The sequence below is a fragment of the Lynx canadensis genome, chromosome A1 (genome assembly GCF_007474595.2).
Source record: "Lynx canadensis isolate LIC74 chromosome A1, mLynCan4.pri.v2, whole genome shotgun sequence".
Classification (NCBI taxonomy): Eukaryota; Metazoa; Chordata; class Mammalia; order Carnivora; family Felidae; genus Lynx; species Lynx canadensis.
In genome coordinates, this window is record NC_044303.2 from 24,260,201 (window position 1) to 24,284,716 (window position 24,516).

At 42.0% G+C, this 24,516-nt stretch overlaps 1 protein-coding gene across 4 annotated transcripts in view; it reads right to left on the bottom strand.

The window, feature by feature from the left end:
* The window catches only part of LRCH1 (leucine rich repeats and calponin homology domain containing 1), a 203,539-nt gene that overhangs the window by 65,050 nt on the left and 113,973 nt on the right, over nt 1-24,516 (bottom strand). For all 4 annotated transcript variants that reach the window (XM_030310770.1, XM_030310779.1, XM_030310763.1 and 1 more), the window contains exon 3: nt 15,330-15,456. In XM_030310770.1, coding sequence (XP_030166630.1) covers nt 15,330-15,456 — 127 coding nt within the window. The remainder of the gene's footprint in view (nt 1-15,329; nt 15,457-24,516) is intronic.

A 24,516-nucleotide genomic window follows, 5' to 3' on the forward strand; every position in this document is an offset into this window, starting at 1 on the left:
TCACTTGCTGAAGAGGAATAAAATCACTCCTGATAAAAGGGAATGAAGCAGGCCTCTGCAGAGGCTGAGTGCACAATGCAATGAGCCCGAGGGACTGCTCGGCTGTCTGGCCGAGGGGAGGTGGCATGACAGGCTAACATGAGGTGTTCAAAGGCGTCACCCCCAGGCTGGCTGTTGATGCATCACTCCTGGCCCAGAAAGTCACATAAAATTCCTTGAGAAACATCCTTAGTGTTTAAAAACAAAACAAAACAAATAACCCACAACGTACATCTGCAGAGAAATACAAGTCTAAGGAAATAATTATAGAATTAAAAAGTCCAGAGAGTTGTCCAGTCACTTTTAGCCCCTCACTGCATCAGCAAATAATTCTGCCTTTCTGTATGCACTTCCATGTACGAGAGGTAAAAAGTGAAATGCTACCTTTTCCCAACTCCTATGGTATCTGATCAGTCACAAGTACCAACAACCAAACCCTTTCAATGAAATCTTTATCTTTCTTTGCCTCAACCGAGTCACAAATAAGCAAGTATCCTTCCATTCCATTCTCTTTAAGATTTTTTAAAAACGTTTATTCGCTGGGGGGCCTGGGGGGCTTAGTCGGTTAAGTGTCCGACTTCAGCTCAGGTCATGACATTCTCACGGATCACAAGTTGGAGCCCCACGTCGGGCTCTGTGCTGACAGCTCAGAGCCTGGAGCCTGCTTTGGATTCTGTGTCTCCCTCTCTCTCTGCCTCTCCTCCACTCACACTCTGTGTGTGTGTCTCTCTCTCAAAAATAAACATTGAAAAAATTTAAAAATTTTTTTTAATTTTTTTTTTAACGTTTATTTATTTTTGAGACAGAGAGAGACAGAGCATGAACGGGGGAGGGGCAGAGAGAGAGGGAGGCACAGAATTGGAAGCAGGCTCCAGGCTCTGAGCCATCAGCCCAGAGCCCGACGCGGGGCTCGAACTCGCAGACCGCGAGATTGTGACCTGAGCTGAAGTCAGACACTTAACCGACTGAGCCACCCAGGCGCCCCAAAATTTAAAAATTTTTAAATGTTTATTCATTTTTGAGAGAGACAGACAGAGCGTGAGCACAGATAGACAGATAGGCGCCCCTCCATTCTCTTTTAAAAGAGCCTTCACACAAATAGTATATAGGTATATATACTATATACTAATAGTATATATTTCTAGAAATACATGAGATTAAATCATGCTATGGGACTCACAGCCAGGCATAGTCACACTGGTGATAGGAGTGGAGGGTCCTTAGGGAAGAAATAGCGGGAATGTTCCTTCTCTGGAGAGAAGTTATGTTATTGACATCTACAGTAAGTCTTTGTAAGTCTGTGTATGACTGCACAAGAAAAATCCTTTTGCAATTTACGGGAATCACAGATTTTTGATATAAAACTGAAAATTTTCAGAAGCTTCAAGGGCAGAATTCTTTAAAAAATCGTTCTTTCAAGAAAAAAGGAGGGGAGAGAGGGAAGCAAAAGATAACATATATTTAGGCAGATTATTCACAGCATAAAATCTCATAAAATCTCATTCAGTCTTATCCCATTGAGGTATACTATAAAACACGCTTTGCATTTTGTCGACTACCCTCTGGTTAGCCAGAAAGGCTATGCTATTTCCCTAAATGTAAGGTAATTTTTTTTTCTAACATATATTTCTAACATAATGGCTTTATCAAGGAAAATCACCTCCCCTCAGCTATATTTATATGTTGATTTAACCAGCAGGGAAAGCAGTTACCCAATTTACACTTAAAAAAAAAAACAAAACATAATGATAAAGAGTTTTTTCCTTTTGACTTACAGGACAGTACATCTGTAGACAATTAGAAACACCAAGTCCAATTGTCCATTCACATTTTGAAGGGTGTATAGTGAAGGTCAAAATGTTTCTTTTTTTTTTTTTAATTTTTTTTTTTAACGTTTATTTATTTTTGAGACAGAGAGAGACAGAGCATGAACGGGGGAGGGTCAGAGAGAGGGAGACACAGATTCCTAAGCAGGCTCCAGGCTCCCAGCTGTCAGCACAGAGCCCGACGCAGGGCTCGAACCCACGGACCGTGGGATCATGACCTGAGCTGAAGTCGGCCGCTCAACCGACTGAGCCACCCAGGCGCCCCGAGGTCAAAATGTTTCAATAGTACTCTTCTGTCGGTTATTTCCTATCCTGCCAAAATAAAGAGGGGGAAATGCCCAGGCGGATCTAGCAAGAAAGCAAGATAAAGACTTTACACCATAGGCGCACCTGGTGGCTCAGTCGGTTAAGCACCTGACTCTAGCTCAGGTCATGATCTCATGGTTCGTGAGTTGGAGCCACGTGTCCTGTCGGGCTCTGTGCTGACAGCTCAGGGCCTGGAGCCGGCGTCAGACTCTCTGTCTCCCTCTACCTCCTCCCCTCCACTCATGCTCTGTGTCTCTCTCTCTCTCTCTCTCTCAAAAATAAACATTAAAAAAAGTTTTAAAAAGACTTTACACTATTGTATAATCCATATTACAGAATTAAGCAAAAGTCTACTGCCTCCCAGTTACTGAACCTTGCTGAATTTTAAAGAGGCGATGAATTTCGTCACAAAAACAAAACCTCCCATGTCTTAATTAGCTGGGGAACGAGGAGGAGGAAAAAGAAGATGAGAGAAGATAACAGTCTAAATGTTTTGGGATATTTCAGGTTAGAACATGAAAAACATCATCCTAGAACAGGCTGGTTCTCTAAAATATGTCTGTCCACATTTAGCCTAAGGTCTGGTTTTTCAAGTCTTGAGTTAATTTTAAAAAGATAACATTTAGGGGCGCCTGGGTGGCTCCGTTGGTTGAGCGGCCGACTTCGGCTCAGGTCACAATCTTGCTGTCCTCGAGTTTGAGCCCCACATCGGGCTCTGTGCTGACAGATTTCAGCCTGTTTCAGATTCTGTGTCTCCCTCTCTCTGACCCTCCCCCGTTCATGCTCTGTCTCTCTCTGTCTCAAAAATGAATAAACGTTAAAGAAAAAAAAAAAAAGATAACATTTAGGAAAATGAATTTAGTAAGTAAAGAACACTAATGCCTCACACTTCTTCCGCATTTAGTTGTGAATTCGCCAAGCTGTGAATTCCAGATTCAGTGGCTTCTTAGAATGGTCAAATGAATCCCTTCTGAATTGTCTATTAGCCCTTAAACTATGTCTTAGAAAATAATTATTGCACGCTTCAGTGGATCAAATTGTCATATGTTTACTGTTATAATACTGCAAATGTACAAGCAGGCCAAAAAGAAATCATCATAAACATGTCATAAATATTTACAAATTCTATTCTTTGTTATATAGAAATGAATCTAATTATTATATAATAACATACATACTCAAACTTAAGTTAAAGGACCAGCCAGTCCAATTTAGTCATTTAGAGTAAAAAAAAAAAAAAACAAAAACAAAAAAACAAAAAAACTGGACAATTTTAACTATGACCTAAAATATACTTTTTTTCCACTGGTTTAATCAACATGTTTTTAAGTAAAAAATGTTAGAGTCATTTTATGCCAGCCCTTCCAGGCAATAATGGAATTTACTAGAAGTATTAAATGCACACTGGAGACTAATGGATTTTTTTTTAATTTTTTTTTTAACGTTTATTTATATTTGAGACAGAGAGAGACAGAGCATGAATGGGGGAGGGTCAGAGAGAGGGAGACACAGAATCTGAAACAGGCTCCAGGCTCTGAGCTGTCAGCACAGAGCCTGACGCGGGGCTCGAACTCACGGACCGCGAGATCATGGCCTGAGCCGAAGTCGGCCGCTTAACTGACTGAGCCACCCAGGCGCCCCAATGGATTTTTGTTATCAAGTACTAGTTGTTAATTTATCTTCAGTATGTAAGAAACACAAGGATTTAAAACACCAGATTCAGTTCAGACATTATTAAACTAGGTGATGTTCACTTTCAGAAAATAATACTGTAAAAAAGAAAAGTGATTTTTTAAGGAGTAACCTCTAATGAAAACCAACACAAATAATGCATCAAGATGACCCTGGTTAGGGAAGATGTCCAGAGTAACCAGGCCACCCTGTGGAACTGTGCACACGGTATTTTCTCATGAGCTACCTTGATCTCTCAGGTTTTCAAAAACCTCGTGTAGTTATACCATTGCTTAAGCCATACTTTTGTAATAAATCTAGCTCTTTAGTTAACTGAAGGGAATGTGAACAGTCTGACAGGAAATTTAAGCTAGTAACTCCCATCAAGGGCTCCTACTCTTTTTTTGGGAGGAAATGTCTATTGTATGACTTTCTGTGTGACTTTAGGTCAATGTCTTAACTTCTCTGTACCTATGTAAAAGGAAGTGGCAAAATTAATTTAAATTTCCTTGTAATAGTAGGAAGATCCATTTATCACATCAGAAATAATGAAGAGACTTTGAAAGACAGATACTTAACTTAGAAGTAATGTCAATTTTGATTTCTTAGCCATCAAAAACTTCAATGCCTGTAGTCAGAATTTCTTTCTTTTAAGAAAAATCCAGTATGTTCATTTAAACTCAAAACTTTTTCAAGCAACCTCTGGTATTGTCACCTCCCAACACTTACTGAATGTCTCCTTCTAGTATAAAACTCCGCTCCACACCCTTCCTTCCAACCCAATGCTCTTCAACAGAACAGATGGTAAACAAGCCACGGACTTCCAACTGTCCCGCAGAAACCAGAGAGGTTAGAAGGCATGTCCAAAGACTGTGAATGGAAAAAAGATTATGGCAGACACATGAATTAATGTCTCTGCTATACCTAACTCAGAGGCTGGAATGTTATGTATGAAAATAATGAAGGAGGGGCGCCTGGGTGGCTCAGTCTGTTAAGCATCTGACTTGGACTCGGATCACGATCTCGCGGTTCGTGAGTTCGAGCCCCGCATCGGGCTCTGGGCTGACAGCTCGGAGCCTGGAACCTGCTTCAGATTCTGTGTCTCCCACTCTCTCTGCTCCTCCCCTGCTCACGCTCTCTCTCTCTCTCAAGAGTAAAATAAAAAAAAAAAAAAATTAAAAAACAATAATGGAGGAATTCTCCTCAGAACCAGGTCAATACATCCTGTGTCTACAATCAATCCCTGAATTCAAACTCACTACACAAACATTTTATGAAAGGAGAGAGAGGTCTAGGCAGGGCCGGGAAATGCACCGTTCCATCAGATATTCCTTGAGTCAGATTCTGTGAGCTTTTCAGTGTAAGAGCAGGCTTCTGGAGCAGTGATACTGTGTTCTCTTACAGCTGGAAGCCATGATTTTCACACACTGCGTGAGCGGAAGAAAGACAGAACTGAAAGAAACCAAACAAGGGACAGACAGTCTCCGGCCCTCAGTATGTCAGCCCGCTCAGGGAACCGTGAGAAAACTCAAGTTCGTCGTGCTCTGCCGCAGTGCGATTATCTTCACGGCTCTCCGGTTATTATCACAGAAGGCACACACACAGCATCTCTTCCCAGGTACTCAGCATGTCTTCCCCTTCGGGCATGATTCGACAGTACAAGAACCGTGTTTCCAAATGCTAATGTCGTTTTAATGAGTAAAATAAGGTTTAGTCAACACCAGCACCCTCTACTGACCTTCCCTGCCCGGCTGTGGTTCCTCAGCGAGGAGACCTGCACACAGACACGGCCCGAGTTTTGCAACATTCATTCTCTGATTCACTCTCAACTGTTGGTGCGCTGCCCCAACTTCAATGGGAAAACCACTGCCAAGATGAACCAGGAACTCAACAAACAAACAAGCAAACACCACGGGGTCCCTCTCCGTGAGATGCTAAACGATCCAGAAGAAGACCCAGTAAGCACAGCTGAATGGTGCTATTGAAAGGATTGGGGCTTTCATCACACAAAACTGGTTTTTACCCCAGCTCCACCACTCCAGGGCCCCCCCAGCTCAGCTCTGGGTAAATAATTCTGAAACTCAAATCTGTCTACAAACTGTAGATATTATATCTACCTTGCTGGGTTATTGTCAAGATTATATGAAATTGTCCATGCCATATACCTAGCAGAGTGTCTGGCATATAGTAGGTGCTCAGTAAACGCTATTGCTTTTTCTTTCTCTTACAGAAAGAACGCCCAGATACAAAGACTTACAAAACAACATCTATATACAGCTACAGCTCTTAGAGTACCAGAGGTACAGAAGGAAGTCAAAGAGGCCAGAAAGGTCTGAAAGTTCTAGGTCATTCCCATCACAAATGAGCCCGGAGGGGCCAGTTCCAAAGAGCTAAGATTCCCTAAATTCTCTTGCACCTGAAACAGCACAGAACTCTATCCTGGCCTCTCATGGATTCAAAAAAGGACATCTCAGTAGGTGTTTCTTAATAGCTTCTTCACGGAAGGAGGAACAATTGCGCTCCTTTGTTCTCTGCACCATCTCAAATGGCTGGACAAGCCAATCGCTGAATGGCAATGCTTTTTGTTTCATTTTCACAGTTTCAGATAACTGTGATATATTTAAGACAGTAAGGTGATGTTTTCCAGTTCTAGTCCTTAAAAATTACAGAGGACAACTCCTTTCTTGCAACAGCTATGGTTCTCTTCTTTTGTTTTTCAAAGCAGCAATGACTCTGGAATACTCACACTTGGAAGAAGAGAGAGTTTACAACTCCGTTTGGGATACTCTGAGTCTAATGTGAAATTTAAAAATATTTCTTCTAAAATAGCCAAACAATGCTCAGAGACCAATAAATTGAGTGATTTCATCAGCACGTCATTGGCTTTAAAGTACCCTGAATGCTTGGGTGGGGTCTGGTGGGAGCTGTCAAACTTTTTAACAAGTTGGTTACCACGTAACCATTTAAACAAAAGCCTCCCAAGCAAGTCTGGAATTATTTCAGGCTCTCCAGGGAATTTCTTTCCAACTGATAGCTAAAAATCATTTGACAGGGTTACCTACAGTAGCACTGCCATTTTAAGCAAAAAGATATGAAAGATAAATAAGAACGGATGGAAACTAATCTTTTTTTAGTCTGTGACCTTAAGCAAGGCCACTCACCCCTTGTGGTTAAATAATGGCAACAAATGAAATATTCACCAATGTCACAAATAAATGCTTTTCACAAGGAATCATGCTGGCGCACAGAGTGAAAGACCACAGGCTACAGAGCTGCTGGGCCACAGCTACGAGCATGAGAATTGCGGCTGTTCCAACCTGTGAGATGCTCTTGGTATACACCATGAACTTCAGAGACATAATATGAAAAAAATATATAAAATACCTCACTGATTTTATATCGCAAACATGCTGAAATAATATTCTGGCCATCCTGCATTAAATAAAACATATCATTAAAATTAATTTCACTTGTTTTTTTTTTTTTTTTTTTTTTTTTAATGTGGCTACCAGTGCATTTGAAGTATGTTTGTTTGCATGCCTGGGTGTCTCAGTCAGTTGAGCATCTGACTCTTGGTTTTGGTTCAGGTCATGATCCCAAGGTCGTGGGGTTGAGCCCTGCATTAGGCTCTACATTGAGCATGGAGCCTGCTTAAGATTCTCCCTCTCCCAATCTCCCTCTTTTATTCTCTCCCTCTGCCCGTCTCCCCATCTGTGCTCTCTCTAAAATAATAAAACCAAAGACCTAATAAAAAAGTTACATGTGCTAACAGCAATTAGACAATCAAAAGAAATTAAAGACATTCAACTTGGTAAGGAAGAAGTCTAACTTTCACTATTTGTAGATAACATGACACCCTATATAGAAAATACTAAAGACTTCACCAAAAAACTAGTAGAACTGATCAGTTAATTCAGTAAAGTCGTAAGATATAAAATCAATGTGCAGAAATCTGTTGCATTTCTATACACTAATAATGAAGCAGCAGAAAGAGAAATTGAGAAAATAATCCCATTTACAACTGCACCAAAAATAATAAGATACCTAGGAATAAACCTAACTGAAGAGGTAAAAGGCCCATACTCTAAAACCTATAAAACATTGATGAAAGAGACTGAACACTACACAAAGAAACAGAAAGACATTCCATGTTTATGGACTGGAAGAACAAATATTGTTAAAATGTCTACACTATGCAAAGCAATTTACACATTTAATGCAATCCCTATTGAACTACCAATAGCATTTTTTCACAGAGCTAGAACAAATAATCTTAAAATTTAAATTTTTTTTTTTCAACATTTATTTATTTTTGGGACAGAGAGAGACAGAGCATGAACGGGGGAGGGGCAGAGAGAGAGGGAGACACAGAATCGGAAACAGGCTCCCGGCTCTGAGCCATCAGCCCAGAGCCCAACGCGGGGCTCGAACTCACGGACCGCGAGATCGTGACCTGGCTGAAGTCGGACGCTTAACCGACTGAGCCACCCAGGCGCCCTTAAAATTTATACAGAATCACAAAAGACTCCAAACTGCCAAAGCAATTTTGAAAAAAGAAAGTGAAGCTGGAGGCATCACAATTTCTGACTTCAAGTTATATTACGAAGCTGTAGTCATCGAAACAGTATGGTACTGGCACAAAAATAGACACATAGATCAATGGAACAGGATAGAAAACCCAGAAATAAACCCACAAGGATATGGTCAATTAACCTTTGGCAAAGCAGGAAAGAATATCCAATGGGCAAAAGACAGTCTCTTCAACAAATGGTGTTGGAAAAACTGGACAGCAGCATGTAAAACAGCGAAACCAGACCACTTTCTTACACCACACGCAAAAATTAAAAATAGATGAAAAAGTTACATGTGAGGCATGAAACCATAACAATTCTAGAAGAGAGCACGGTTTTCTGATATTGGCCGCAGCAACATTTTTCTAGATATGTCTCCTGAGGCAAGGGAAACAAAAGCAAAATTAAACTATTAAGACTACATCAAAATAAAAGCTTTTGCACGGCAAAGTAAATAATCCAAAACACTAAAAGGCAACCTACTGAATGAGAATAGGTATTTGCAAATGACATATCCAATAAAGGGTTAGCATTGGAAATATGTAAAGAAGTTAGAAAAATCCACACCCCAAAACAAGCAATCCAATTTAAAAATGGGCAGAAGAAATGGACATTTCTCAAAGAAGACATAAAGACAGCCCACAGACATACTAAAAGATGGCTCAACATCACTCTTCATCAGGGAAATGCAAATCAAGACTACAACGAAATATCACCCCACACCTTCCCAAATGGCTAAGATCAAAAACACAACAAACAACGAGTGCTGGCGAGGGTGTGGAGAAAAAGGAACCCTCATGTACTGTTGGTGGCAATGCAAACTAGCACAGCCACTCTGGAAAACAGCATGGAGGGTCCTCAAAAAGTTAAAAATACAACTACTCTATGATCCAGCAATCGCACTACTGGGTATTTACCCAACGAATACAAAAATAATAATTCAATGGGATACATGCATCTCTATGTTTACAGCATATTGTATTATTTACAATAGCCAAATTATGGAAGCAACCTTAGTGTCCATCCACTGATTAGAATGGATAAAGAAGATGTGTGCATACACACACACACACACACACACACACACACACACACACACAAAATGGAATATTACCCAGCCATCAAAGAATGAACTCTTGGGGCACCAGTGTGGCTCAGTTGGTTGTGTCCCACTCTTGATCTCAGCTCAGGTCATGATCTCACAGTTTGTGATTCTGAGCCCCACATAGGGGCTCCACATTGGCAGCATGGAGCCTGCTTGAAAATCTCTCTTGCCCTCTGCCCTCCCCTGCTCATGCTCACTCTCCCTCTCTCTAAGTAAATAAATAAACAAACTTAAAAAGAGAATGAAATCTTGCCATTTGCAACAAGAATGGAGCTAGAGGGTATTTTGCTAAGTGAAATTCAAGAAGCAAATGAGCAAAGGAAAAGAGAGAGAGAGAGAGAGACAAGCCAAGAAGCAGACCCTTAACTACTGAGAACAAACTAATGGTTAATAAAAAGAGGTGAGTGGGGGGATGAATGAAATAGGTGATGGGGATTAAGGAGTGCCCCTGTCATGATAAGCACCAGGTGATATATGGAAGTCTTGAATCACTACATTGTGTACCTGAAGCTAATATAACGCTATGTTAACTACAATGGAATTAAAATTAAAAATAGAACAGAACAGGGGCGCCTGGGTGGCTCAGTCAGTTCAGCGTCCGACTTTTGACTTTGACTCAGGTCATGATTTCATGGTTCGTGAGTTAGAACCCCACATCGGGCTCTGTGCTGACAGTGCAGAGCCTGCTTGGGATTCTCTCTCCCTCTCTCTCTGCCCCTCCCATGCTCTCTCTCTCTCAAAATAAATAAATAAACTTTAAAAAAACAGAATAGAATTAAAATTTTTTCATGAAATAAAGTAAAATGAAATTTGCTGCTTGCATTACCTTTCTATCAAATAGTGCTGGGTGAGGGTGTTTCAGCTTAAGTTATAAATGAGCTACACCAGAGTGAACTTCTGTACATCACACACTGCCTCTCTACCTTAGGTTTCTCTCTACCCTTGCAAGATGTCAAGAGCTTGGCCTAGATGCTTTTAAAACCCCAATGGCTCTCGCATTCTAGGATTTCTAGGATTCAAGGATCCAACAGGTTATTGCTGGTGGAGAAAAGGCACCAGAGCCAGCTGAACACAATGCTAAGTAAGTAGTTACACTCAACCTTTAGTGTAACTAAGAGGTTACATTAACCTCTGGGCTCTGGACAGGGTGCCCAAGAAAAGCTCAAGGACTCCCTCACAGCCACCCTACAGCTTGTGTGTCCTGAGGCGGGAGACAGGAGACAGTGCTGTTCTACCACGGCCACAAGGCCAGCCCAGCGGCTGATAAGAGTATCTCAGGAAAGCCTCGCTCTGGTGAGGGACTGGCCCCAGGCTCAGCACACGGCCACCAATTCACAGATGAGCTGGTCCACAGCTCGGCAGGCAGAGCTGATACATGGCATGCTGTCGGCTTACGCCCAGGGTGCAGTGGGACAGAAACACATTCCAGCTGCCCACAGGTTCCAGAAGACCGACCTCACCTGTGTGCCGCCCATCTGTGGGAGCCCGACAAGTGGGGAAAAAAACCAACGCGTTATATGTTGTGCTTGTAAGACCTAATCCAAATTCTAGCAGATTTGGATTGTGCGTCTATCAGACTCCTAAAAGAAGAATTCTTTAAAAAGAAAAAAAAAAGCATATAACTATCAGTTTCATCCAAAGCATTATTCCGTATTATTGTTTTGTTTTCTGGAACCGATTAAGATGCTACCTTCTGGGGGCGCCTGGGTGGCGCAGTCGGTTAAGCCTCCGACTTCAGCCAGGTCACGATCTCGCGGTCCGTGAGTTCGAGCCCCGCGTCGGGCTCTGGGCTGATGGCTCAGAGCCTGGAGCCTGTTTCCGATTCTGTGTCTCCCTCTCTCTCTGCCCCTCCCCCGTTCATGTTCTGTCTCTCTCTGTCCCAAAAATAAATAAACGTTGAAAAAAAAAATAAAAAAAAAAAAAAAGATGCTACCTTCTGAATCTAGATGGATTGTAAGATAGTCATCCCCCTGGCAGGCTGAGCACCTGGGAGTCTTCACAGTCTGTCCCAAGCCACAGCCCACTTTCCACCCCTCGAGAGCAGCATTCAGCAAACACGTATTGGGTCTTATGCACCAGGTACAACAGCAAATCCCTGTCCACAGCCCTCGGTGGCTTTCCAGACATAGAGGGAGCTGGTGTGGAGAATGCCAAGTAGGAAGAAAGTATGACTGCACAGAATTCCGTGGTAAGTATAGCGTGCTTGCATTGGGAGTGCCTAAGTCTGGCTTAGAGGATTTGGGAAGGCTTTCTGGGGGAAGTGACATCTAACTTGGTTAAGAACTGACCAAGAGAAGACGAGAAGGAAGAAACTGTCCCCACAGAGACAGTGATGTGTGTCAAAGACTAGAAGTGGAAGTGAACAAGGAACACTCCCAGATGGCTGGAACTAAAGGGGCCAGGGACAGGAGATGAATGACGGGTCTTGAATGCCCCGTGGAGGAGCTGAAGGTGGCCTAACTCTAACTCTAAGGCAGTGGCCGTGAAAATGGAGCACCCAGTGTCATTCTACGTAGCCTCAGCCGGATTAAACTGCTTCCCACGCTCCAAGCAAGCCACCTCCTCCTGGGCTGTCTTGCCTTTGCTCAAGCCGTCCCTTCTCTCTTAAATGCTTCCTCTGTGCCTGTCTTCCTTTTTCTGTTTAGAAAATCCCACACAGACTTCTGCAAGGGGTCTCTCAAAGGTCTCTTCCCTTACAAATCCTTCCCAACTCCAAGGCTGAATCAATCACTCCCTAACCACATGCACATATTTCTTGTAATAGCAAACTTGGGGGTGGGTGTGCCTACCCAAATTAATATCCATCTTCTTTCAGAACTGCCCCCTTGTTGGCAGGAAAGCAGCTGTGTGTCTGGGTCATGCGACTATGTGCCTTGTGCATCACGGACTCAGTCAGGAGAGGACATCCGACCCACATCTTGCCTTTCTCATTTAGACATCAGGGCTGAGACAGACTAGCTAGTGCTTAAGTCGGAGGACATTTAAACTTGGGATCTGTGGGCGAGACATCTCCACTGCATGGAGAAGTACAGAGAGCTAAGTGAGAAAACAAACCACTTCCATGGCTCCAGACAACTTTCCAGTGTCTTGTTCTAGACATTAATGATCCCTGATCAAATGTCCAGGTGCTGAGTGGCAGGAATACCCCTGCATCTTTTAAAAATATACATTATTGAGGCACCTGGGTGGCTCAGTCGGTTAAGTGTCTGACTTTTGACGTTGGCTCAGGTCATGATCTCGTGGTTATGAGATCAAGCCCTTGTGTTGGGCTCTGCACCCAGAGTTGGGATTCTCTCTCTGCCTCTCTCTCTGTTCCTCCCTACTCATGTGAAACACTTAAAAAATAAATAAAAAATAATACAAAGTTAAAAAAAATGATTATTTAGGTATAGTTGATATACAATGTTGTATTACTTTCAGGTGCACAACATAGTCATTGAACAATTCTATTCATTGCCCAGTGCTCACCAAGGTTAAGTCTGGTCACCATCTGACACTATACAATGTTATTACAGTATCATATTGTACGGTATTTATTCCCTGTACTGTGCTTTTCATCTCTGTGACTTATTTTCTGAGAGTTTGCACTTAATCCCAGTCATCGATTCCATACATCCTCCTGGCCCCCTCCCCTCTGCCAATTGCCAGTTTATTCTCTGTATTTACGAGTCTATTTCTGATTTTTTTTTTGATTTTTTAAAAACTTGAAATTTAATTAATTATTTTATTTATTTATTTGATTTGAGAAAGAGATGAGATCACAACCTGAGCTGAAATTAAGAGTCCAATGCTTAACTGACTGGCCATGCAGGCACCCCTCAATATGTTTTTATTCCAAATAGAAGTGAAACCGTATGGTATTTATCTTCCTCTGTCTGACTTATTTCATACCCTCTAGGTCTATCTATATTGTCTCAAAAGACAAGATTTCATTCATTTCTTATGGCTAAATAATATTTCATTGTGTGTGTGTATGTATATATGTACATATATATGTATACATATATACACACGCATATACATATATACATATGTATGTATGTATGTATGTATACACACACACACACACACACACACACACACCACTTCTTTATTCACTTATCTGTCGATGGACGCTTGGGTTTCCTCCATATCTTGGCTGTTGTAAATAATGCTGCAATGAACACAGGGATGCATGTATCTTTTCCAATCAGTGTTTGTGTCCTTTGGGGAATTACTGGATCATACGGTAATTCTAGTTTTAATTTTTTGGGGAATCTCCATACTGTTTTCCATGGTGGCTGCATGAGTTTACATTCCCACCAACAGTGTGTGAAGGTTTCCCTTTCTCCCCATCCTTGCCAACACTTGTTATTTTTTGCCTTTCTAATTACTAGCCATTCTGACTTGTATGAAGTGTTTTCTTATTGTGGTTCTGATTTGCATTTCCCTGATGATCAGTGATACTAAGCATCTTTTCATGTGTCTGTTGGCCATCATCTGTATGTCTTCTTTGGAAGAATGTCTCTTTGGGTCCTCTGCCCATTTTTAATTCAGATTTTTCTTTTTTGGTGTTGACTTGCATAAGTTCTTTATATACTTTGGATATTACCTCCTTGTTGAATAAATCATTTGCAAATATATTCTCCCATTCACTAGGTTGCCTTTCTCTTTTGTTGGTAGTTTCCTTTGACGTGCAAAAGTTTTCCATTTTGGTGTAGACTCAATAGTTTATTTTTACTTTTGTTTGCCCTTGCCTTGGAATAGGTTTCAGATACTAATATCACATGAGTCCTGAAAAAGACACTCTTTCTTTACCTTTCAATGCCTTTATACAGCAGTAACTCACTCCTATACTAAAATTAAAGCTGATACATAGGTCACTTTCCTAACCTGTCACGTTCCTAACCAACTCCCACTGCAGATGTGATGAAGGGATGACAGCACTCTCTATCTGAGCCTCCTAAGTCATCACCATGGTGGTCCACGTGGCCTCAAGAAATTAAATGGAGTTGGCACCCAATAGAAAAGGTATTGGCCATCAATGTTCTAGACTGGAATCTACTTGAAGGAAGGGACTGTGTCCTTTCCATGGTTGTAATCACAGCAGCTGTGCTTGACACAAGGTCAGTATGGAATAATGCCTGCTTGAAGGAGACATTCTGACCATTGTATTTCAGCCTGATTGCTTATTCTTGTCTCTTCATTCACCCATCTTACCTGGATGGGATTCATTCTTTCCCATTTTAGAAACAAGGTAAGTGATTCGTTTAGTAGTGAAAGACCTGAAATAGAACAGTGTGTCTTGGCCTCAGATGCACACTTACAACCCATCTCTACCCATCTAAAACATTTGTTACACTTTTTTGTCTCTGAGGATATGGTCATATTTTAGAGTGACATCACTTTGGGGCAATGGTTACTAAAACCCATATAGAATCAAAGCACTCTGTTCTTTCTAAAATACTTACATTCATGTAAAGTTGGCCCTACTAACTTATTTGTACATTATTTTGCCAGTGTATCCATAATTTATCACAAATTTATATGCGATCTGGAAAAAAATGATGTAACTACCACATGATAACCTGTAAACTTCAGGACCTGTAAATCCCGTGGACTTCAGGAAGTGTAAACTTCAGGAAACCTGTAAATTTCAGGAACTGTGTCTGCCACAGCCAAGCCAAGATCATTCCTCTCCCCACTTAATGTCTTGATCACATACAGCCATCCAACAACCTACGTCCAACTTTACAAGAGTCTTCCTGACTACCTTGATAGATTATGATTAGTCAACAAATAAAAAGAACATCTTAAAAATCAGTAACATACCAACTCCATTAACTGTTTGAGCTGACCTATCTCTTCTGGCAGCGATCCAAGTTTGTTGTTACTTGCGATTAAGACTTTGAGAGGCAGACCACACAGGCAGGCAGGCAGGGCAGACAGCTGATTTCGACTGCAAAGACAATACAAGAACACCGTAAACACACAAGCCACGTCATACCGTTTCCGATTATGTTTGTGAATAAGCGAGAAGAAAGGAGTGATTGGAGAAGACGTCTGACAAATACAAAAGGTCCAATGAAGTTTCCGTATGCGTAATCCCTCAAGTCCCAAGTACAAAAGACAATAAAATCTATTTCTAGGAAAGAAAGGCATAGGCAGTTCTGCGGGAAACAACGTTTCCCGGCACAAGGAACCCCATCAAGCCCCCTGCAGAAGCGGAGTCCTTGGCCAGCCAGGAGGCAGATGGGCATCGCGCCCTGCGTCACCAATAACAACGGGAAGCGGGTGCCAACTCTTCTCTTTCTGACAATGTAGCAGGAAACTCAGCGAGAAACGAGCACCACAAAGGCATCCTCCCGTCCATGTTACAGTGATGGAGAAGATCGTTTTGCTGCAACTTACAAAAGACCACCAGCCTGATTTCCAACGTTTTGACTCTGCTTCCTTTTGCTAACACAAGAGTCACTACGCTTAACGTCTATTTGGGCATCTGCAAGGGAGCTAATTAAAAGAAAAAAAAAAGTAATGTTGGCCTTCTGGCAAAAGTGAATCTGGAACCCTGAGGGGTTCAATTTCACAGGGTACCCAGAAAAATCTGGGTACAACTCTCATCTCTGCTTTGCATGAAGAGGTTCTCTACCCAGAAGTATCTGAACTTCCTGTTATCAATGCTCAGCTTGCTGGGAAATGGGAAAATAATGGATAAATGAAATCTGTGAACCATCTTTATGTGTGTCAGCCATTTATTTCAACCTCTTCTCCCACAAAAAGCCCTTTTCCTGCCATCAGGGAAGGAGAGGGATGGTATTCAGTTTCCCTGCCTTTCTTTCCCCACCACTCTGCTGACAGAGACAATGACCAGGCAGTGAAATATCTAAAAACACGTTTGTCTTGCTATTGCAACTACGTAGAACTTCTTCTGTGCATACGTGCACACATGCATAAAGTGTCCGAGGCGGTGGTATTGTGTGCATGCGTGGACACACATAAATCTGTGTGTGTGAGGGGGAGGGACAGATGCACTGAAAACACACCAAGATGCTATCAGTAGTCATGGGGGTCGGAGATTAGGTACAAGGAGTGTTCTTTACATTTCTCTTTCTTATACTTTGCCGAGTTTTCCAAAATTCCTACAAAGTGCATTTATAATTAAGAAACAGATATCACTATAAAAAGATAAACTTCATCTGGCTACTGGTTGCATGAGTGCTTCTGTTTTTTGAACATTCACTGAGATGTGTCCTTATGAGCTGTGCACTTTTCTGTATGTATTATATTTTAAAGGTTTTCCTCCCCTACTCCCCCATATGACAAGGTGCGAATCCGGCTAAACAAAGGGCATCTCTAGCTGATGGGCTGAGAAGAAAACACATGGTGTGCTCTGGAAAGAACCTTTCTCATGTGGATGATCCCCTGTAAATATCCTGACGTTTCTTCTCTTCCAGGTACCCAAGGCCTGGGTAATAAGCTTTATCAAGAAAAGACACAGCCAATCTTCCCTCCATTGCCCAGATTTACAAAGAAAGCTATTTCCAGAAAGGAGCAGAAGGAGAGAGGTTTCTCTAAGAGGGTCCAGCAGAGGGAGGGAGAAGATCGAAACCCTACAGGGGGCAGGTGGGGGGAGGTCCCTGGCACTGGAAGGACCAGCTGGCTGTTCACCTCCCCCTGGTTAGAGCGACAGAGGAAAATAGGGTGATGGGCCCACCCTGGCACTGTCTCCTGATCTCTGAGGGCAGTGAAAGGGGGTTATTTAGGCTGCCAGTTTCTGACATCCACCCACAGGAGCCCAGAGGGGCTATTCCGGCTGGTTGAGGGGGACCTCCTGGTGCTCTGATGGGAGACAGCTTTCTTCAAGCTCCAAAAAAATTAAAAACAAAAAAAAACAAAAAAAAACCCCCAAAACCTCCTTAGACACTATCTCCGGGAAGAGAACTAAGTTTATTAAAAGGTGGCACATAAATAGTCTGGAATGTAACTTGTGGTTATAAAACATTTACTTTTTTTTTTTTAAGTTTTATTTATTTATTTTTGAGAGAGACAGTATGCACACACGCGAGCAGGGGAGGGGGCAGCAAGAGAGGGAGAGAGGGAATCCCAAGGAGGCTCTTCGCTGTCAACATGGAGCACAAAGTAGGGCTCGATCCCAGGAACCGTGACATTGTGACCTGAGCAGAAATCAATAGTCTGACACTTAACCAACTGAGCCACCCACGCGCCCCTGTGGTTGTAAAATATTTATTAACATATAATTTCATAAAGTGAGGATTAGTAAAAAAAAATGTTAATAAGGCTTTTTTTTTATTTTGGAGACATATTTAAACTTCTTTTTGAAGAGAAGCTAAGGAAACAAAGATTAGTGTTTTGAAAAACTTCTGCATGCTTATTTTCACAAATTAACACTTACAGTTCAAGATTCTTCCCGTGTTTCTTTGCTTGGAAACTCAGAGTTAAACTATTCCCAGTCTCACCTTGACACAGGTATCTTGTCACATTGACAGACACTGAACCGAGAGAGCTACTGATAATACCACTAAGCAATGCAGGGGTGGCTGGGTGGCTCAGTAGGGTAACAATCTGACTCTTGATTTCGGCTCAGGTCATGATCTCATGATTTGTGAGATCGAGCCCCAAGTTGGGCTCCACACTGACAGCACAGAGCCTGCTTGAGATTCTCTCTTTCCCTCCTTCTCTCTCTCTCTCTCTCTCTCTCTCTCTCTGCTCCTCCTGCGCTAACACACACATACTCTCTCCCTCTAAATAAATGAATAAACTTAAAAAAAAAAAAAGCAATGCAGTGAACGTTCTGCTCATTCAGAAGCATGAATATCTGAGAGTACATGGGATTATTTTCATGGGATTTCTAGGATGGATACTCACTTATTTTCTTTTTAAGTGTTGTAGTTTTGTTTACTTTTTATTTATTTATTTAATATGAAATTTATTGTCAAACTGGTTTCCATACAACACCCAGGGCTCATCCAGACAGGTTCCCTCCTCAATGCCCCTCACCCGCTTTCCCCCTCCCCCCCCCCGACCCCCATCGACCCTCAGTTGGATGGATACTCATTTAAAATAAAATAACACATGGGGCGCCTGGGTGGCGCAGTCGGTTAAGCGTCCGACTTCAGCCAGGTCACGATCTCGCAGTCCGGGAGTTCGAGCCCCGCGTCAGGCTCTGGGCTGATGGCTCGGAGCCTGGAGCCTGTTTCCGATTCTGTGTCTCCCTCTCTCTCTGCCCCTCCCCCGTTCATGCTCTGTCTCTCTCTGTCCCAAAAATAAATAAACGTTGAAAAAAAAAAAGAAAATTTAAAATAAAATAGCACTTAAGCATTTTAAATTTACATGTTAGCATTAATTTTAAGTATTAAAATTTATTTAATATTTTATTAAAATCTATTTTAATATTTAATAATACAATTTATTTAATACTTATTTGTTAAAAAATAAGTATGATTTCTTTGACGGGGATACAAGCCTTTTATACTAAAGGCTGCTGATGGAATCGTCTGTTTATTTATGTCCCACACATACTGTATGTAGTCACCTGTAGAAAAATCCAGGTGCCAGAACTTTGGTCACAATAAGCATGCCACAGACCTGGGCACATCTTTCTTGTATTTTGTTGATCTATTCTCTCAAGCTCTCGTGCACGTATGTTACCACTGGATGCCCCTCTATTCCTTGTAATTTCCCCAAGAGATAAAGGAAATACATGTGCACACAAAAACCCATTAGCTGTCCAGCAAATATTTATAAAGGACAGGAGAAATTATCTTTCCTTTAATCCTCTGCCCACTAAAGACCACATCGGCTGCCTGACTTTTTTGTTTTTTGTATTTTTTTTTTTTTTGAAACCACTCATCTGGCAGCAATTTTTCTCAAGCAAGTAAGTGCCTCAGGCTGCAAACCACTATCCTGCCCCCCACTTGTCTCCTGGAGGCCTCTGTGCTAAAAACAGGCCTTTTGCAGAAACGATGTTTAAAATAAGGCCATACAGCGTCTGATAAGGTAACGGCCAACATTTATTTTCAAATCTACCCTGTAGGCTCCATCTGAAAGCAGAATTTAAAAAAAAAAACAACCAATTTTTTTTAACTGGCTCATTACAGAAGATCAAATTAGCGGGGGGAAAAGGGCCACTCATTCAGAAGTAGAAATTACAGATTTGGTGGTGGCGGGATGAGCCTTCCCACCCAGCATCTCCAGTCACTCTCCCTGCCCAGTCTGGGTGGAGGATGGCACAGGGAGGGGGGAGGAGGGGCGGGAAGACCGTAGGCTTTTATCGCTAATGCTTCCTCTTCCATCTTTCTCTGTCGAACGACTCCCTACTAGATTTATTGGCCTATTTCCTCATGTCAGGATGAAACAAGGCAGCTCAACATAATCTGAATACTTTTGACAGCTTTAGTTTACAGGATAAACTTCTCTTGGCTTCAAGGACCACGATCCCTCACTCGACATAATTCCTGAACTAAGGAATTTGCAAACCAAAGCACTACCGTATGGTTTTACTTTTAGAGAGCCTTATTTTAATGTGTTTTGACCATGGCACTTATTAATATCCATGACTTCAGACTTAATGGTGGTATTTAACATTATTTATTATCAGTTTATCAGAAAGTTATTTTCCCTAAAGTATGCAATAATAAAAATAACTATATTCTGACATGTGATTTTAGGATCAGGGGACCATATATATTTTTTTATTCTACTGGAATACAACTCTTTTCAGTATATGGGTTCACTTAATAATTGAGCTAGAACTCACTTAGTAGGAAATAATTTATAGAAAGATTTTTATAACATATTCACCCAGTTAACTAGGGAAGAGGTCACCAACTGTGGAATTAGAAAGCCTGGGTTCAAATCTCATGTGTGTCACAAACGTTTAGTTTAGGTAGAACATTTAACCCCTCTGGGTTTTGCCGTCTATAAAACATAAATAATAATACCTATCTAACATGAGACATGAGACTCTGGATGAAAAAGTGCTCAGCCCAACATTAACTCTCTACAGAAAGATTAAACCATACCCGAACACTCATGTAGCAAACCAGTGGGTAGGGGGCCAAAAAGAAGGTATGTGCACTTAGTTTGGTTTCAGTTATTTATTTTATTTCCTAACTGCTAAAATTGCCGCCACTTCTAAAATACGGTTACGTGTTCCACTCATTGAAAACATATGCCAATTAAACACAAAGATGGTCCCTCCGAGGCATGCTCGGAAGAACCAGGCCCGGGCTGTACAATTTCAGGCTGAAACACAACCAAGTAACCATTACCGGTCTGGAAAACCTGGACTAGAACATACAATCACATGAATGACTTTCTCTGTGGCTGTTTAGACGCATGCTGTGACACTTTCTTCATAGGTTTGTGATGGTTGCTGATCTCACATCATTATTGCTGTTACAGCACAGAGCAACAGAGCACAGAGAAAGGAGGGCAGGTTTCGTGGTGCGGACATCCCCGGGCTCACCCTACAGGAGTCTCAGCCAGGGAGAGGAGAAAACTGTCTGAATAGTCGACCTGGGCTTGGTGTGCGACCTACTGTGAATGGCAGATATTTTAAATATTTTACTTTAGCCAACCAAGCAAGTTTCCTTTCTCACAGGATACCTCACCTCACCAAATTTTGTTTTTATGGGTTGTGGGGTTCTTTTGGTTTTTTTGCATACCCTGTTTGCCTTTCATTCAAGGCAGAGTAGTGTTTTTATGATTTTTTTTTCTAGTTTGCATACGACACTTGGCTGTTAATTGTCTTTATATGCACACTTCAGTGAACAATATCTATAGAGAACCATTTCCTTTTTCCTGCTGGCTCCATTCTGAAAAACCCACCATAGCAAAATGTCTCACCCTCCTTTCCCCTAATGACAGAGGACTTCCTCTTCCTCGCCAGCCCCTCCCCCTGCACTCCCTCCCCCCACCCCCCATCACTGTATGCCTGAGACCTTGACCCCAACAACCAGAGCCTTGCTTCAGGTTGCCTGGGATATTTCGGCTGGCTTTCACTTTATAAATCCAAATTACATACATACGCTTCTAGTAATATTTTACGTGAAATTGTTAAAGCAGTAATTTGATTGAGATTACGTGCGTGCACAAAATCTGGGCGCCCACGCTGAAATCGAATTTGGAAAGCAGTTACGCTGTCTACCGCTTGAGGATGGCTATCACTCAAAGACTTAACATGTTGCAAGACCAGAAACGCAGAATCATCACGTCCCTGAATCATGAACCAGCTGTTGAACTCCAAACCCGTCCCGTCTCAAATTCCGCCCACGAGGGCCGTGTTTGGAGAAGGGAAAAGGGTCAGCTTCCGAGAGGAGACCTCACAGAAACGCAAGAAGCAAAAAGGGGGTGTCTACAGGCCGATTGCTGCTGCACCACTCGCGGTGCATTGCCACTGTGCGTCCCTGTACCATATTTGGCCACTGCGACTGAACCTGTTTCTCACAGTGACAGCCTATCAGTCTCCTCCTGAGTATAAATAAAGCCTTGCTTAAAATACTCCACCTTTTTTTTTTTATACTCTCAATGGCCCGCAACTACCACTCCTGATGTCTATAATTAGATTTCAAAGTGTAATCATCAATAACTCGTCCCTTCTCAGTTATTTCCTCTCCTTTTTCCTCAGCGCTCTTCAATTCTGAAAGGGTAAGGCTCCGAAAACCAGTGCTTTAAATTTCCTCTTTCATATTTTACCATGCCCTTCCTTCACCCTAAAATGGAGCTAAATGTTCACAATCCAAGGAACACTGCATGTTCAAAGAGAATGCCATAAGGGATGCTACAAAGAATATTAATTTGCCAAACACCTTCAGAGGCAAGAATGTAGATTTGGGGTTGTAAGTAGTAAGAGTGTAGAAGCCTGAGCCCTATGCCCTGAAAAAACACCACTGCGTAAAATACTGTTGCTGGCATATAGGCAAACCACCCTAAATGGCTTAAAGGATGTAGCGAGGGGCGCCTGGGTGGCTCAGTTGGTTAAGCATCCAACCTTGACTTCGGCTCAGGTCATGATCTCATGGTCGTGAGATAGAGCCCGGCGTTAGGTTCAGCACTGAATGTGGAGCCTGATTGAGATTCTCTCTCTACCCCCCACCCCTCTGCCTCTCCCCTGCTCAGTCTCTCTCTCTCTCTCTCACAACAATAAAATGAACATTAGAAGTTAAAAAAAGCATATGTATTGGCACTAAGTATAATTCTCCCACTTTCTAGTGCCGTGTTCCAGGTAGAATGGACCCCTAGCCTCCTGTTATGCAGAAAGTGGCCTACCTCACCTGCCATCTCCTCCTTGCAATTCCATCAAGTCAAATGTTACTTTAACATTTTTTCCCCACCTGAAAAGAAAGGGATATCCATACTGACTTAAATGAGAACAGGATGCTCAGATCAACTTCCACCCAGGAACACTGCATGAATACAAAATATTCATAATAAAATTTAAAATGCCTGAACATTTTTGTTTATCATCTGAAGACATATGTCTCTCCATCTATTTCTAGGAATTTTTTTTTATTTATTTATTTTTTTTTTCAACGTTTATTTATTTTTGGGACAGAGAGAGACAGAGCATGAACAGGGGAGGGGCAGAGAGAGAGGGAGACACAGAATCGGAAACAGGCTCCAGGCTCCGAGCCATCAGCCCAGAGCCTGACGCGGGGCTCGAACTCACGGACCGCGAGATCGTGACCTGGCTGAAGTCGGATGCTTAACCGACTGTGCCACCCAGGCGCCCCTATTTCTAGGAATTTTTAAATGCAGATGGAAATGCATGAATATAAGTCTATGTACATCCTCTTTTTCCTATTCTTCCAAGGAAATCAGTTGTCAGAGAGCTCCTATCATGTAACTTGACGGCCAATAATAACAAAGTTCCACTTAAGGCTCTAATCCTGTTACAAATCAGTAGCATATCCACTTTACTAATCGTACTAGAGAATCCACTTACTTTTTACTAGATCTTTTGCACTATTTTTCTTAACCCAGATTGTAATACATATGAGACAGCATACCGCAAAACTTGATTTGACAATTCAAGAAACATTTCTTGGGTAGTTACTATGTATAAGGCACTGTGCTAGGCACTTAGACAATTATATTTTATTTATATTCACAACAGTGGTGTAACATAAGCATTTAACCTGGACCTTTCAGATACAAAAACTGATATTGTTCAGAGAGTTTAAAACGCTTACTCCAGGGGCACCTGGGTGGCTCACTCGGTTAAGCATCTGACTCTTGGTTTTGGCTCAGTCACGATCTCACGGTTCGTGAGTTTGAGCCCCGCACTGGGTTCTGCACTGGCAGCATGGAACCTGCTTGGGATTCTCTCTCTCCCTCTCTCTCTCTGCCCCTCCCCTGCTCATGCTGTGTCTGTCTCTCTCAAAATAAATATATAAACTTAAAAAAAAAAAAAAACTTGCTTCAAATTGCCTAGCTGGTGAGTTGTTCTGTGCTGTGTGGTTTGAAACCAAGTGCGTTAGGATTCATATCAATGTGTGACCTTCCTCCAATACAACCCAGCCTATTTTCACTTACTTTGGAATAAAAAGTGAAGGGAAGCCAGGAAAACAGTAGGAGGAGGACCCCAAATTTCAAGCAGGAGGCAACGAGATGCTAGACTGGTCATTCAACGATTAATGTCTATGTAAAAGTTTGAAGGGCGGGGTCAAAGATAATTTCTGAGATTCCACGCTGGGGGGCTGGAGAAAAACAGGAGCACGGCCAGGAACGAGGATGCTAATTTGGGAAAGAAGAAAGTGAGCTTAGTTTAGCAGACACTGAATTTCGAGGAGTCAATAAGCATCTAAGAGGAACTGAATTTTAGGCAATCGGGAAAATGAAGACAAATGCCCAAATGACTCGAGGAGCTGGAGACTATATTTGAGACACCCGAGGCCAGGGTCTGAGAGAGAAGCGTTAAGGACCAAAGATGGAGCTTTGGGGAATTCTAGCGACAAGGTGCAAAAAGAGAAAGAACATCCAGATGGGGGATAAAGAA